Below are 16022 nucleotides of genomic sequence, written 5' to 3'. Positions count from 1 at the left end.
TGGAAATCCAATCATCGCCGATCAGCTGTGTCCATTTATAAATAACTACACAGTAAACTAATAATAGAAGCAATAACACATACCCTGCATGGTTTCAGTTTGCCAGAGGGGATAAATGGACTACTGGGGATTATTTTTGGGGACTGAGTCCAGCGGGACCCTTTCGCTGTAACACTGGTCCCATCATATGCGGCGAAGCAGTCAGCCAACTTGGCACTTACTTGACAGGGCTGTTGCCAAAAGACACCTACTTATTACAACTAATAATATTTCCTGCCTGTCCTGCTTACAGGTCAGTTGTGTTATCTTTCACAAGGGAGGCATTGTGTTTGGCTTCGTCATGTTTTGACCTGTGGCACCACAGCAAATAATAAAGCCCATTGTATTTGTCACTTCAGAACAAAAAAAAGTCAATTGGTATTTTCAGACTTTTCAAATGAGTAAGTGAGGTGAAGAAGTAGATTTCTGCTGTCTGTGATATAACTGTGACTCAGAGTGAAAAATAAGACATTGTGATATGAGGAAATGAGGTGAGAATATGACATACATAGCTAAACCACATTGACACAGCAACCTAAAAGTATAATTACCCTTACTTTTTGTACTTGTACAGGAAGAACGTTGCATTACTTGTTGCATTATGATTTCAATGAAATGTTTTCCCTTTTCTTCAAACAGTAAAGAAAATAAATGCTAACTCTTTGCCCCTTCATCCTTCCAGACTTTCACATCTTTTGTCTTTTCATGCTGCCAGCTTTCAGGTTCACACAGAAGCTGTCTGCCAACCAACCACGGGTCTCTTTGTATACTTCTTGACTGAAAGAATGTTCTCTATAGCCTAATGTAAGGAAATATAGATTTATAACTCCATTAAATGTATAGTCACAATAACTATGGTTTGATTTGGAGCCATAATCTGTAATTTTATAGACATAAACACACCAAAGGACGTAAAAAAGACTGCAATATAATATTGAGAATAACAGACAATTAAATTGTATGTCACGTTGCATTGATGCAGTTTTTACTGGTTTTATTGGTATAACTTTCAGATAAACTTCATTTTTGTTATATTTATAAAAACGAACACAAATAAAAGCTTGGAATATATTACTTGGTTTCAATTTTTTAATGGAAGAACTGAAATAAATAAATTTTTCATTGTTGTACAGTACATATTCTAAATCATTTCCTGTAGAAACTCAGACTACTCACACTAAAAACACACATTACATCGAGATCACAACACAAAATGCTCAGCAGGGTTTAAAAAATGCCTGCGGCAAAACTTAAGGAATCAGCGGAGCAGGTTCAAATTTCTGTTCATGACAACTAAATGGAAAATATTGAACAGACAACGTGTCCATGACCGAACAGCATAGAGGACATTCAGTTTGCTGCGCTATATAACTCTGCTGCACCATTAAACAAAGGTTTAGAGGGGTGATGACATAACATTATACAGGATAATATCATTGTAAAGGTGAATGTCAGCTTCTGTAGAGCTACTCGAATGGGAAAATGAAATAAATCTTCTGAGGAGCAGTTTGAAACCAAGACGTCCCAGTTTGAAGTTGCCTGGTTCACCACCATAAGAGAGAGTTTATAACTATTTTAGGTCCCCTCTGACCCTTTGAGACCAGGGTTGATTTGGTTGAGTAAGAAAAATGGTCCACATGATACCCCTGAAATGGATCCCTTCATTGGGTGTCTACGTTTCCTCTTAAACTGCAGAAAAACTTGGATTTCTTTTTACTTTTGACAAGTTCATCATGGAAATACCCAGTTTGAAAAAAGCATATTGGGCTGTTGCAGAGGTTTTTGAAGCTATTTTACCATCTGATTAACAATTCTGGGGAAGTGTGAGCCATCATGCTGCATAGACAAGAGTCTGTAAATAAAAATGTTAAATGTAGACACCAGTGAGTGGGTATGGTATTTATAGCTTAGTGGTTTCCATTTTGCATGCTAAATGCACTGACTAGGTATATTTAAGCTAATTAGTGGTTTACATCTGAACAGCCAAAAGGCAATTTATAAATCATTTCCAACTTATTTTTTTTTTAATTTTTTTTTGGAAAGAAAGGAGGTACAATGGCTGGATACTGGGAAACTGCAATTTATTTTCTGCATTACATTACCTTAAAAGCGCAGAGAATAAACATCACACTCATAGTGCTTGGCAAATGTGTACATAACCCGAACTTCTACATATTTGGCTTTTTTTCCAGCCACAAAACCCCACTGTTTTTCATTAGAATTTTATATTATAGACCAGCATGAGGTAGGTCATAATTTATAAATAAAAATCTGAAGTGTGACCTCTTTACAGTAAAACTTAAAAATAAAACCCACTCACGTAGTTATTAAAAAGAGTCCACCTGCTCTATAAAAAGTCAGCTGCTCTGTAAATGTTTTAGAGGTGTGTTAGAGAACACTAGTGAAAAAAAAGCATAATGAAGATCAAGAAATGCAACCTAAAGGTCAGGAATAACATATTGAAGAGGTTTAAAGCAAAGTTTGGTTTAAAAACTATATTAATTAACTCGTGATTAAATTAGGGTTAGAGTTCACAACTATTAGTCATAGTTTCCACAAATCTTGAGTTTATGGCAGATTGTTGAAGAGGAAGCTGTTATTAAGTCATGCTAGGGATGGTTGGCCATTATGTGGTCAACTTGAAAATTATGGTAAAATAAAATTAGCTTAAGTCATTTTTTACCCCTTAAAGAAAATATATTAACTACATCTTTTTGATTATTTTAAAGTGTAGTAGTCACAAAACGCATTTTTGGAGCTATAATTTAATAAAAAGTAAGTATTACTTATGGAAATGTATCTGAGTTGCTTTCACTTTCTTTTCAGATAAAAACACAGCGGAAACAAGAAATTGTTACTGACCATAACAATCCATTGAGATGTGAGTTTGGGGTTTACGAGCCGCACCTCAACGCGCCGCTTTCTCTTCCTCAAGCTTCCAGGCGAGTCCTTTGATTGGCTGCCAGTGACATCATGCTACCTCGTGTCTGGGACTGGAGGCAGTTCAAGCCACACCGCCCCACGCCCCGTACCCCCTCAACCTCCTCCCCACGGAGGGACGGAGCTCCGCAGGCCCCTCCCACCGCGAGGCCGGGCCTCACTGTACGCATAGAAAGCGCATTTCATATTAATGAAGACGCGCATTGGCTCACAGTCTCGTCAATATCGCTGGCAGACTTCCTTCAATATTATATGTAGGAGAGCAGGGTAAAAGTACCAATGAAAGAAAAAATGTTGCCGATCCACAACAAGGCTGGGACGGACTGAATGGAGGCAGCGCTGTCAGCGGGGGGAGATAATAAATCAGTCTGCAGTCAAGCCCGACACTCACCGGTAAGCGCAAAATACAAGTTATCAGTGTCGCAAGTTGTTGTTTAAACGCACAGACGTAGAGCGATTATAAATAATGAAATTGAATATCAAAGGAGTGTTTTATTGTGCCCTTTTTTTTATTTTATTTTTTATACTATTTCAGAAGCGTGTTTTATTGAGCTTTTATTTCTTTATTGTACCAAAGTTACAATAAAAATGCCGAATTCAGCCTCGGCATCAGAATATGTTTTATTTTCCTTACACATGCTGCTGTGAAATTGGATTTCCTTCAGTCTGCAGCTCTCCTCATCTCTGCCTCATCACATTCTCGGCACGTTCTCCTGCCGGTTTCTTCAATGAATTTGGTCATGAATGATCACTGCTTCTTTTCTGCTGAACCTGCACAGGCAATGCTCGGGACAAGCACAGCTCTAGGCGGGCGTCTTTACATAACATGCCAGGAGGACATGCTTATTAAAACCCCCTTTGATCAGAAATGAATTACCATCCCCTTTTTTTCCCTCTGATAGCCTACCCTGACTTTCTATTTGGGTGAGAGACAAAGCTGCAGCATGGCGTTGATGCAGTGTTTTCTTCTCTTGTTCTAAAAGCTTTGGATCAGACGGGGAGCAGAGTTGGCATGAAAAATTCAACATCACACACATATGTGATGTACAGTATCTGGGGGATGATTCATGTTAATTGCTCCCACAGTGATTTAGTTACAGGATGCCCTCTGATGATCTCACCGTTTATTATTAGTGGTCAGTCTGTCACTCCTAAATTTTCCTTCTAACTTGGGTGTAGCCCCTGCAGGTGTTGACAGTGCTAATATTTGGCTCCACTGTTCACATTGCAGTTTGCATGTTGATCTGTCAGTAAAGCGTTTGAGTTGTCAGAGTCTTTCATGTGGCTTGTCCCTGCCTTCGCAGAGCTGCTTGTTGAGTTCTCCATAGACGTCCAGCCCTCGGCCTCCCCATGCCTCCATCTCCCCTCGACGACAGAATTGTGGTGGCGCTGCCAAGGCCGATCCGACCTCAGGAACTCCAACTGCGCCTGGACACCAGCTACCTGGACTCAGTCACCAGCAGCAGCAGCAGCGACACAGTCATCAGCACCACCGTGGTGAAGATCCGGGCGACGGCCAATCTTGTGACGTATATGCCCTCATCCAAGGGCTCCACGCGCTCGTTGTCGTGTGGATGCAGCAGTGCCAGCTGCTGTTCTGTGACTACCTATGAGAAGGACAGCCAGAGCCTCGGCCACAGCCAGGTGAGCGCCAGCAGCCCCAACCTCAGCTATGCCGGGCCGCCCACGCCGATGGTCGGCAAACATGAAGCGCTCAGCACCCCCAGCCTCACCCAGGGCCAGCTGAAGCCCCTAGCTCCCCTTAGGGTCATCCACCCCAATGAGCTGGCCAAGCGGATGACCTGCTGCCCGCTGGGGCACCCCATCGGGCCTGTCCCCGTCATCATCGACTGCCGGCCCTTCTTGGAGTACAACAAGAGCCACATCCGCGGGGCTGTGCACATCAACTGCTCCGACAAGATCAGTCGGCGCCGGCTGCAACAGGGCAAGATCACTGTGCTGGACCTCATCTCCTGCCGCGAGGGGAAGGACTCCTTTAAGGGCATTTTTTCCAAAGAGATTGTGGTTTACGACGAGAGTACCACAGACCCCAACAGGCTGACATCTGCGCAGCCTCTGCATGTGGTCCTGGAATCACTGAGGAGGGAGGGCAAGGACCCCATCGTCCTCAAAGGTAACAAGAAGTCAGACATAATAAGAAAAGAAAGACACAACAAAGGGAACACACTTTCCTGGGAGTTGGTTTGTTTGGAAGAATTACTTGGATAGGAAAGCTTTGGGGTAAAGAGTAGAGGTGCAAATGGTGACTCTCAGTCTGGTAACCTCTGACATTTATCTTTCTGCTTTCCCAGTACTTCCTCTCAACACTCACAGCAATTTATAATACCACATTCAGCAGACATTCCACCAATTATCAAAGCTAAGCACGTAGGCACCGGGTAGTATGCGATTCCGGTGGTATAACCTTGAATTCCTCAGAAACACAGATAGAAACAATAACATCTATCATGATCTAACTGCTTGCCAACTACTTTTTAAAAAGCATTTAAATTTGTGCGTGCAGTTTCTTTAGTTTCCACACTTTAGGCGTCTAAAATGTTGGTGTTCTCTAAAAGCACAGAAGTAGCCTTCTGTTAGCCAGCTGAACGGCAGTGTGTAGCAACAGGTGGAGCAAGAGAAAACCAAATCCCTCTGTCACTTTCTCTGGTGTTCAGTTAAAAAATGCTTTGTCAACCAAAAACAGAAATCATACATATAATGGTTAATTTTTTAAGAAATTGTAAATATGACTTGAAACTGATTGCTAAAATTATACAATGTAATAATAATAATAATGCTATCTGAAACGTTTATTATTTATGGTAATTCTTATGCTTTCTAATACGTAGATTAAAGTAAAACCTATTACTAATTCATTTAGTTTTTAAAATATTTTACCTTTTCTTGTTCTAACTCCAGTAACTAGCCTGCAGTTGGCTGCTTTACAGACGACTACTCATCTCTTATGAACTCACAGTATAGCATTAATAAAAGTGATGGGTAGCACCTTCAGATATTACCGTACTTCAGCCCTCACCAGCCACTTTCTATATGACAAATATTAGGCCTTTTAGCTATTAGTAAAATAAGCAATTTAGTGAGATGGTCATCTTTGGCTTATTGCCACTTTTTTTCCGACTTTTGTGTGTGTTTAAAGTACAACACAAGTGCAACAAGCAGAGTTTAGATGGTTAATTTGGGTAGTTAGTATGTAGTTTGCTGCTTTAACTGGAGCACCTTTAATGTCTACACAATGACGTTTTGTTTTTTTTACTGGAAATGTCTCAAATTTGTTTTTCTTGCAAGCGGGGAAGCGGGGAGTGCGGTGCTGCTCTTCACTTCATACGATTACAGAAAACCGTACTGAGTGCTACGCTTTCATTTCATTAAAAGGACTTTAAACCACAGGAATGGTGTGATGGGGGGGGAATGCAGTTGGGAAACTGCAACATTTTACCCTGCATATGCATAATGCTGAGCGTTTACATCCTCTTCATACATCAACACATGCTTACCCTCTTTAGCCTCTTCTTTATGGCAAACATTAAATTTTGCATGAGGTGAGAAGCAGCTGTTAGTAAATAAGGCAATCTGTTGAGATGACAGTCTCTGGGTTGTTGCCATGTTTTCTATCTTTGGTGTGCTGCGTGTTTGAAGCTGTGTGCCACGTTGGAGGCTTGGCTGGGAGTGTTTTTTTTTATTTTTTATAATGCCCCGCAGTCACCATGTTGCTGTTAGATCGGAGCACCTTGATCCTTTCTCTTCATGCCTGTTCCCCTGCTCCTCCCCCCTCCGGTCCGTCGGTGGACTTTGATGAAACGAGGCTCCTCTCCAGTTTCTCATCTTGCGCTGGTGTCTGTCTGAAGCTTGGCTCAGTGGGAGGAACAGGCGGACCGTCTTACTTTTTCTTCGTCTGGTTTAAATTCATCTAGTCATCTTAAAGCCTCTTTTTTTATATTACATTTCTTTTCATTTACAGTTTTATTACATCCTAGTCTAACACAGTGCAAGAGAATGACTTATATTTCACCAAAAGGTTGTGATGATAAATAGTTTTTCTGTTTTCAGATTTATTTACACGTACCCCATTATTTGCTGTGTTACCACCAAATTATAGTCAGGATTTACAGGTAAACATTGCTGCTTCCTTTCCTCCTGCAGCTGAAAGCAGATATAGATTATGTTGAATCCGTCTTTAATAGCCATAAACAGCTCCTTGCTTGTTTTGGGAGGATGTCGCTGAGCTTCAGAAACAGCAGGTGATCAGTGAGAGGCAGAAACGGTTAGACAGGAACCAAGATGCTGCTGGCTCAGCCAAGAGGCAGAAACGCGTCTCGAGTTTTCAGTTCTCAGAGAGATGGCGACGCTCGAGAGGTTTCATCCCTTGTCAGCGGATATTTCTGAATAATCTGGTCCCAGCTGGATTTTCTGCTACTTTTGATAAAAACAAAACATGCAGCTGTCATGCTTCAAATATAACATAGATGACAAATGGGTGTTGCTGTTACACGTGGTTAACGTCTTTAGAAGAACCTAAAATAAACCTGGGCTTTAAATAAGTTTGAGGTTAACATTGTTGATCCCCAGAGATCATGGATTGCTCTTCAACTTTCTAGCTATAAACACAAAAATCAAAGTCAGAATTTTCTACATCAACAGTGTTTCCGCCGATGTTTGCAGTTTGAAATATGTGTATACTGTTGATATTTACTGACACACTAAAGATGTGTAAAAAACCCCATTATATTTACTCCTTTTTTTCATAATGTCACATTTATATAAAAATGTAATTAAAACTATTAGTACCAGTCGTGGTTCATGCGTGGATGGCACCCTGGGCAAGAACCTTAAACTGCCACTCTACATTCAATAAAGTGCTCTCTTTCTGCCCCAAATAAATCTTTATTTGTTAAAAGGTAGCATAACATGAACTTAAAACTTAATCTTCTCAATCTAAAGTCACCATAATACTAAAAGATTTGGAAATGGTTTTCTTTATGTCGACATTAATGTCAAATTTTATAAAAAATGTTCCTTCAAAAAGGAAAATAGTTCCTTATTTAAGAGTATTTGAATCTTCAAATCATATACCGACGTCAGTGTTACTAGCCGCCTGTGGTTTACGGCCATATTTTGTCTCAGTGATAAATAAGTAATATAAAAGTTGTCTAGAGAACAACTGGCATAGCTATTTTTCTCCTCAGATTTCACCTAACACTTTTTTTTTTTTTTTTACCACAAACATAAGTAAAAATTTGTGTGATTTATACTTATTTTAGTTAATCACAGTGTTTAGGAACTCAGCAATGCAATTTATATTAGAGAGTTTCTTTTTTCTTGTTTCTGCACATTTTTACCAGAATTACTAAAAATTGTGTTTTTGTAGATCGCCTGTGCCAAGCTGTTTTATTTAACCAAAGGTTTTTGCTATCGTCCTCTGAGAGCTCTCTTTGGGAGCATTTGCGGACAACGAGAAATAAGTTAAGTTACGATGAATGTTATATTGTATAAATCAATAAAAAAGAAAATGACCTCTTGCTGAAACACAATAAGCTGTTAGGAAAGTACCTGAAACCTTTATTGTTTTACTTTCACTTATGATTAGAGACCTCAGACAAAACAAGGAAACAGTTAAGACAACTTCAGGACAGCCCGACCGCAAAGCAGCAGCAGAAAAATGCAGTTTATTCATACCTACTGAATAAATTACATTTACCAACTGATGATAACTTGCCAGAAAAGTTTACATTTAACAGATAGGGGATTGTTATATCTTTTGCGCTGCGTGAGTTACAAAAGCCAGTACAAAAAAAAATTTAAAAAAGAAAAAAAGTAATCTCAATAAAAGAAATTGCAATGATTACTCATACTACTACTTGTTTAATTTTGATCTCATTATTTACATATTGTGCTAAAACCATGTGTAAACTAATAAAAAACATGTGAGTGACTTTTTTAAAAAATGTTTTACAAATACAAACTAATTAAGTTGCCAATTAGATTATTTAAAATCTGAAGTGGAAGATGACCAAGGAGGACTAAATGTAAGAAAATGCCAAATAGAAAATGAGCTGCTTATTTAACTATACAGGATTAAGTTTAATACTATATTAATTTTAGGCTAACTCCTAAATGTGAGTTTTTTTTCTGAAGGAAACATATTGTTACTCAATTAGATAATTTTTTGTTGCCTGCTGCATTATTATTTTACTTTAATTCTAAGAATTTAAATTTTCATAAGGATGCTCTTTGTTGTTTTGATAAAGACAAGAATCAGGTCACATTAATTTCATAAGGATAATTGAAACTTGTGGTTTTGTCGCTGCTCAGACTTTAAAAATGAAACAAATGAGGAAATACTTTCGGCCTAAGTCAAAAGTCCCTGTTCTCTAAAGTCACTTTAGTTTGGTCACATCTCCTATAATCACTTCCCTCTCTTCACCAAAATGTAATTATTTCCATATGATAGTGTGGGATTGGCTGTGTGCTTAGGCTAATGTCCCTGTCAATGATTAACAATCTGTTTCATGAAAACAACAACTTTCAGTGGAGACTCCCACCTGCTTCCCACCCTTGGGGAAGTGGTGAGAGTTTTAGATGGCCTCACATGGCATGATGTCAGCCCTCGCATTGTGAACAATGCTCAAACTGATACTTGGACACCCCCTCCTCACAGTGCCGAAGGGAAACTTTGGCCTGTGGCATCGCTGTTGCAAACAGGTGCAAGCCGGTTCTTTGTAGAAGCGCACATGCCCAGAAGAGTGTTTAACCCTGAGTGTGCCTGTTTTCCTGGTGTCTGAGTTGAGTTAAGCTAGCTGCAAAGATAATTCAGAATTTACGTTCAAATCCAAACTGAGGCATTCAAATTAGAACCAAATTAAAATGTGCGTAGCTTCAAAGATGGACTTCATCAGATACAGTATGTATGCAAAGTTTAATAGTGTTAGTCACAACCTGAGCCATGTGTTGGTCAGACTAAGTATTTTTAGCTTTGGACTCTTCCTGGGGGAATTAAACCATCAACCCATGTTTTACATTTTAGGGGAGCTATTTTTGTTCTTTTTCTTTTTTTGAAGGGAAAGTCGAAGATAGCATTGAGAACCATCTGCTTACCTTTGGTCTTCTATTATTTTTACATTTCTGTTTTTGCCAATAGTATGCCTAAGTCAATAAATACATGTTGACTTTTTAACACTATTTTTATTTGTACTTAAGCCTAACATCAATAATTTTGGGGTTAGAGGAATCAGATTTTTGTAATCTGCTGCACTACTACGCTTGGTTTGCATCAACCAGTTGTCGTATTAAAAGGCTGCATTGGTTTCTGTGTTGTCAGGAGGCCTTAGCTGCTTCAGGCAGAGCCACGAAAACCTGTGCGAGCACTCGCTGCACCTCCACGAGGGTTTGGAAACGGGCGCGTCTGCCGGCCTGACGGGGCCTCTACCTCACTCCCTGCCCTCCACGCCGGACATCGAGAACGCAGAGCTGACCCCCATCCTGCCCTTCCTCTACCTGGGGAACGAGCACGACGCTCAGGACCTCCACCTGCTGCAGCGCACGAACATCGGCTACATCCTCAACGTGACCACCCACCTGCCTCTCTACCACTACGACACCGGCCTGTTCAACTACAAGCGCCTGCCGGCCACCGACAGCAACAAGCAGAACCTGCGGCAGTACTTCGAGGAGGCATTTGAGTTCATCGGTAGGAAGTTCTTAAAACTGAAAAACTAAACCGCTTACATTCTCAGATTACGTAGAAGCATGTACCTGGGAGGGTGCAAACGCAAAAAAATTACTTTTTTGTTGCTCCTACTTTTTTAAAAAAATGGAAAGAATTAAAGGTTAAAGAGAAGGTGGAAAAGTTGTGAATCATCACTGGATTGTGCCTTTAGCCACACACTCCTACACATTGCTGGATGTAGCTGCTGTAACTTTAATCTAGCATTTAATTGTTACTTATTTATGAAAATAACGCAGCACATCCTTGCCTGAGACATATTTTGTAGACATATTTGGGCCTTGTTGGTCTTGCTTTTGCTTTTCAAAGCATTTATTGAGATACTGGATTGTGTGCTCACATTTTAAATCAAATAGCGTGACAGCTATGCGGCGGTGGTGGAAGTGATAATAGCACTTACATATCTGAAAGGTCACCCCCCTATTGAACAATGCTGTCGTAGGACGTGCCAATCCGAAAAGGTCAGAAGCCACGACATTTTGTCATCCTGTCATGCACTTTATCTCAGATGTAAATAGCTAAAAAATGGCAAACCTTTGAGTAAACTACCTGAATCTCTCTAAAACACCCCTATTAGTCTGTTTTTCTCAAAAGTAAAATCCTGTTTTCACGTTAGTTACCAAGCATCTTTATATCACTGAGGTGCTAAATAATAAACCACTCCAAATGCATAATTTACACCAGAGCCACAGAGATGATTCATAGTTGCAGCAGTACTGATTTTTTTTGTGTGTGTGTGTGTGTTTACAGAGGATCAATAGCGCAGTTTGTGTTGACACAAAGAATTATCTGGTAAATACTCCCTGTGGCGTCAGGAAAAAGATGGTGTGTTTCTTTCATTCATACTCCACAGTTTACGTAGGTCTAAATGTTTTCACAGTATCATTACCTGGTGTGAAAAAAATCACAATACATTTGAAACAAAGTCATTTTAGATATAATTCTATTTATTTTCAAATTGCATTTATTTAACAAAGGGTGCTACTTTCATAACATTTAAAATGACCTGTTCTCTTTGTGAAGTAAAATATATTCGAACTGTTTAAATTGTCTCTCCTGTAAATGAGAAGTAGTAAGCTTCTTTCAGCCAGCTGACCACCAGTGTGCAATTACAGGTGCAGCAGAGAAAACTCTGGCTACTCTTAGATTTGCCCTGGTGTCACACTACAGTAGGAATTACACGACAAAATATTTAAATAGCCTTTGAAACAGTTTCGAACTGGTTGGTGATTGCAGTCTAAGCCTAGAAACTGCAAAACTACATAAATGTTGCTAAATCAAGATAATGGATGAAGTCAGTGCAGTTGGCTGCTTCTCTAACGGATTTTTATTTTACTTCTCTAAAATGAAACGTGTTTCCTTTTTAACTAACTACTTCCCATCATTTGTAATAAAACTAGTATGATGGCATGAAAAGGATAAAAGAAAAAAATAGTCTCAGAAAACCACATGTAATGTTTCTTTGGCATTTGAAATGTAGTCAGTAAGGAACTTAAAGCTTTCTGTTTTATTTCTGATCATGAGAAACGCCTCCAGTTGTTTTGATATGAGGTGATTTCCAACACTTCAATGCCGTAACATTTGAAATGTCACTGAAAATCAGGTACTTCTCCAATAAAAGACTAGAATAAATAAGCGCAGCAGCAGTTGTGTCAACAGAAGTCTTTGTTTATTATGCTACTTCCTACTTCCTGTGTGAAAATAAAAAAAAAATCCTGAAGATATTATGTTCGTTAGCTTGGAAAAAAAAAAACGTAGATGAAAGCTGATCGTGTGATGATCAGCTTTCATAGTTTGGAGAATTTGAGAATAACATCAAGAGCACATCTTTGAAAATATAAAACAACACAAATATTGAGGCAGTTACTCTATTATTGCCTTTAGAATAGGTGAATTATAGAGTATTAGGCATGAGCCGGTAAACCAGTTTTTAAAAAGTTTTTTTAAAATGTTCTTTAGGTATATGGGATATCAAGTAACACAGCTCGGCTCCTACCCCACCTGTTGCTGTCTGGAAGAAGTCTAAACTATGTTTTTAAATCCGGTTTATACCAATTTGGCTGTTTGAAATGTGGAATCTAAAAAAAAAACTTATATTAAGTTCACAGTTTTATAACTACAGTTTGCACAGGACAAGCTGCTTGACAGCTTCTTTAAGAAAAAAATGATGCTGTGGTGTAAAATATAGTTTGAAATATTTTTAATGCATGAAAAAAAATGCTCCACACAATCAGTTTTGGATCAAAAGCATAAGTATGCAGTTAACCAAAATACATTTCTTCTTTCTTCTGCCTTACATTTGCAGTTTTCTTTTTCACTGTTTTGCATTTTTATTGGATAAGATGAATTGCTTTCAGTGAGAGACTTGTATCGACCATGCGAACATTTGTTCTCACCAAATGAATGTTTTCTGCTTACACAATTTGATGGGGATCATAAATATACTTCAGAAAACTTAACTGGCCCAAATGGGGATTAGAGCCAAAATAAATGGAAATATGGTGTAAATACATTACATTACACATGTAGTTTGAGCATTTTTATGATTATTTATCTTTAGTATAGATGACAAAGCAAACTAATGGTTTATGTACAAGAGAAATGTTTTAATCCCTAAATATGCAAGATTTTTAATTTTGTTTTTTCGTTATTGAGTATTAAGCATACAATTATTTCTTTAAAGGTCAAAACAGACGGAGTTTTTTGATTTTTCCAGTGGTCACTCTCAATGCAGAACTTCAAAATGTGACTAAAGAGCAGTAAAGAAAAGCAGTTCTCTAGATTCCTATTCTTATCAATGGGGAAAGAGTTGACATTTGATAAAAGGCCCTAATCTTACGCGTGGCTATAAAGGAAGTTGTAACGTGTTATCGAGCAGGATGACTGAACTTCCTCTTCGAGAAGTAACCGTCCATGTTTCCATATTTAGATCTTCTTCTCCTTCCTTTCTGCAGAGGAAGCACACCAAGCAGGTATGGGCCTCCTGATCCACTGCCAGGCGGGCGTGTCGCGATCTGCCACCATCGTGATCGCCTACCTGATGAAGCACAGCTGGATGACTATGACCGACGCCTACAAGTTTGTGAAAAGCAAAAGGCCCATCATCTCGCCGAACCTCAACTTCATGGGCCAGCTGCTGGAGTTCGAGGAGGACCTCAACAATGGAATAACGCCACGGATCCTCACGCCGAAGCTGATCGGCGTGGAAACCGTCGTCTAGACGAGCCGCTCGACCCAACGCTCTTTGCTGTGACTCTGGCTGCTGTACAAACCGGTTGGAGGTGACAAAGAGAGCCGGTGTGTGTGTGTGTTTTATTTAAAAACCTCCTCAACTTCGTCTTGGAGTCTCTTGAGATCGCGACCTCTTGGTTGATGATGAGAGACGGAGGAGGCGACGAATCAGGTGGGGAAGGAGGGAGGAAGAAAATCAATTGTGCTTTGGCGCAGTTACATATAAAAAGGGACTGAGGCACACAGTTTGCAGACTCAGGCAGGGTTTGCCACAGCAGTGCCTGTCTAAATATAAAAAAAAAAATAATAAAAGATAAAAGATAAGGACTTGTTTGGCGTGTTAATCTTGTTGTTCTATTTTTATACTGGGATTTTAAGGGGATGACCATGACAAGCCAACAAAGGCTTACTGTGCAATAATTTCCGCTGAATGCAACCTTGATCTTATGTGTGTATATATTGGTAACGATCAAGAAAAAAACATTTCCAGCTCTTTGCTGAAGAACCATTTTGATTATGATGTAACAACTGTTCAGCTCTATATGTGTTTATGGTGCATACAGTAATGCTGTAAGATTTGGCGCTGATCTGTGCGAGAACCAGAGAAGAAGAAGGAGGAAAAGAAGAAGAAGAAGAAGAAAAAAGGTTTTACTTTAAGTGCAGCTTATGGGATTTTGTTTGCTGAAGCATAACTTCATATCTTGTGTGCTCGCTTCAGCGTGTTGGTTTTGCCATTCGTGCGTCCGCGTATATTTTTAGCAATACGCATACTACCAGACAGCCATAAGAGCTCTTTTTATGCATGGCTGCTGGTGGAGAAGAAGAAAAAGAAGAGAGAGAGAGAGAAAGAGAGAGAGAGAGAGAGAACGAGCGCTGAAATAATCGGGGAATATCATAAAACAGGGCTACTGCTGATGTTTAATGTAACACAAGGGAGGATTTTCACTGCCTGCTTCTGTCTCCTCTGTTTGTTTTTGCTCCACTTCATCCATTAGCCGGCTCTGTTGCACTATACCTCACCGTGCGCCGTCTCTGTCCACTCGCATCCAATATTCTTGGCAATGCCCCGCATTCCCAGCTATCACTCAGCCAATTTCTACGGTAGCAACGTTGAGGTGTGTGCTTCAAATAAACACAAATGTCCTGTTGTGGAGTTCAGTTTATCGTGACAGCAGTGGTGCAGCAGAGCGGCGTAACCTTTGGGAGGATTTGTTTTGAGCTGCCTGCTGCTGCTTCAGTGCCTCTACTGATGCCTTAACTGCGTTGAAAACGATGGCATGCAAAAACAAAAAGCACTAATAACTGAACGAACGTCACATAAGGGAATATAATTTTATAATTTTCTTTTTGGTTCTTTTTGGTTTGCATTTTGCCAAGGTATCACTTTCAGACAAAGTTGAGGTCGTATTAGGAAAAATAACAACAAACATCTTATTTCTTAATGCGAATTTAGTTTGGTAATTTGTAGAGCCAATGTTTCTGATCAAATAAGATAAAACAAAAGCGACATAAAATGTTTTAGAAGATTTAATTGTAACTTTGAGCTACTAGTGGTGGCATTTTTATTTTATTTTATTTTTTTTTAGAGAGAAATAGCATCAATTTAATATTAAACAGGACTTGGGGTAAGCGTACAAACATTTTCTATTTTTCTCCCACTCACCTTTGATCCATATTAAACATGTACAGAACCTTCCACATTTTCTTCTCTTTAATAATTTATAAATAAACTTTATGACAAGTTCCTTTTATGTGGTGGCGGCAAAATACCACTACATAAATGATTTAAAAGAACCCCAGCCAGCATGGATAGGTGGGCCCCACTTGGGTTTGATGTGGGCTACATGGGTTATGAGTGGGCATGGGTTTTATCTGGGCTAACTGTATGGGACCGATATGGTAACCTAAAATGGGGCCCACTTGGGCTGGCCCATTTGGGCTAAACATATGGGCCCCATTCAGCATTAATGTGGGCTAACTGTGAATGGGGCAGAAGTGGGCAACACTATGTGGGGCCCATGTAGTTTCGGTATCACGGGCCCAACATGGGAAGCCCATGTGGGCTGACCAC

General features: G+C 39.5%; 1 protein-coding gene across 1 annotated transcript; it reads left to right on the top strand.

Annotated features, from left to right (window-relative positions):
- The first annotated feature begins 3146 nt into the window (after positions 1-3146).
- Positions 3147-14275, top strand: dusp10 (dual specificity phosphatase 10). Its single transcript, XM_015011295.2, has 4 exons — positions 3147-3372; positions 4284-5113; positions 10316-10684; positions 13675-14275. The coding sequence occupies exons 2-4, from the start codon at positions 4330-4332 to the stop codon at positions 13938-13940; spliced, it is 1419 nt and encodes a 472-aa protein (XP_014866781.2). The 5' UTR covers positions 3147-3372; positions 4284-4329; the 3' UTR covers positions 13941-14275.
- The last annotated feature ends 1747 nt before the right edge of the window (positions 14276-16022 follow it).

Source organism: Poecilia mexicana, unplaced genomic scaffold (genome assembly GCF_051168715.1).
Source record: "Poecilia mexicana isolate PSO_F unplaced genomic scaffold, ASM5116871v1 scaffold_21, whole genome shotgun sequence".
In the NCBI taxonomy this organism is placed as follows: Eukaryota; Metazoa; Chordata; class Actinopteri; order Cyprinodontiformes; family Poeciliidae; genus Poecilia; species Poecilia mexicana.
The sequence above is the reverse complement of the archived record's forward strand: the minus strand, read 5'-3'. Positions and strand labels throughout refer to the sequence as shown.

What these genes read in the sequence shown, in the direction of transcription:
- dusp10 (XM_015011295.2), top strand. Translation starts at nt 4,330, where the DNA reads ATGCCTCCATCTCCCCTCGACGACAGAATTGTGGTGGCGCTGCCAAGG. An exon ending in GGACCCCATCGTCCTCAAAG is followed by an intron (nt 5,114 to 10,315) that starts GTAACAAGAAGT and finishes CTGTGTTGTCAG; the next exon opens with GAGGCCTTAGCTGCTTCAGG. An exon ending in GGAGGCATTTGAGTTCATCG is followed by an intron (nt 10,685 to 13,674) that starts GTAGGAAGTTCT and finishes TCCTTTCTGCAG; the next exon opens with AGGAAGCACACCAAGCAGGT.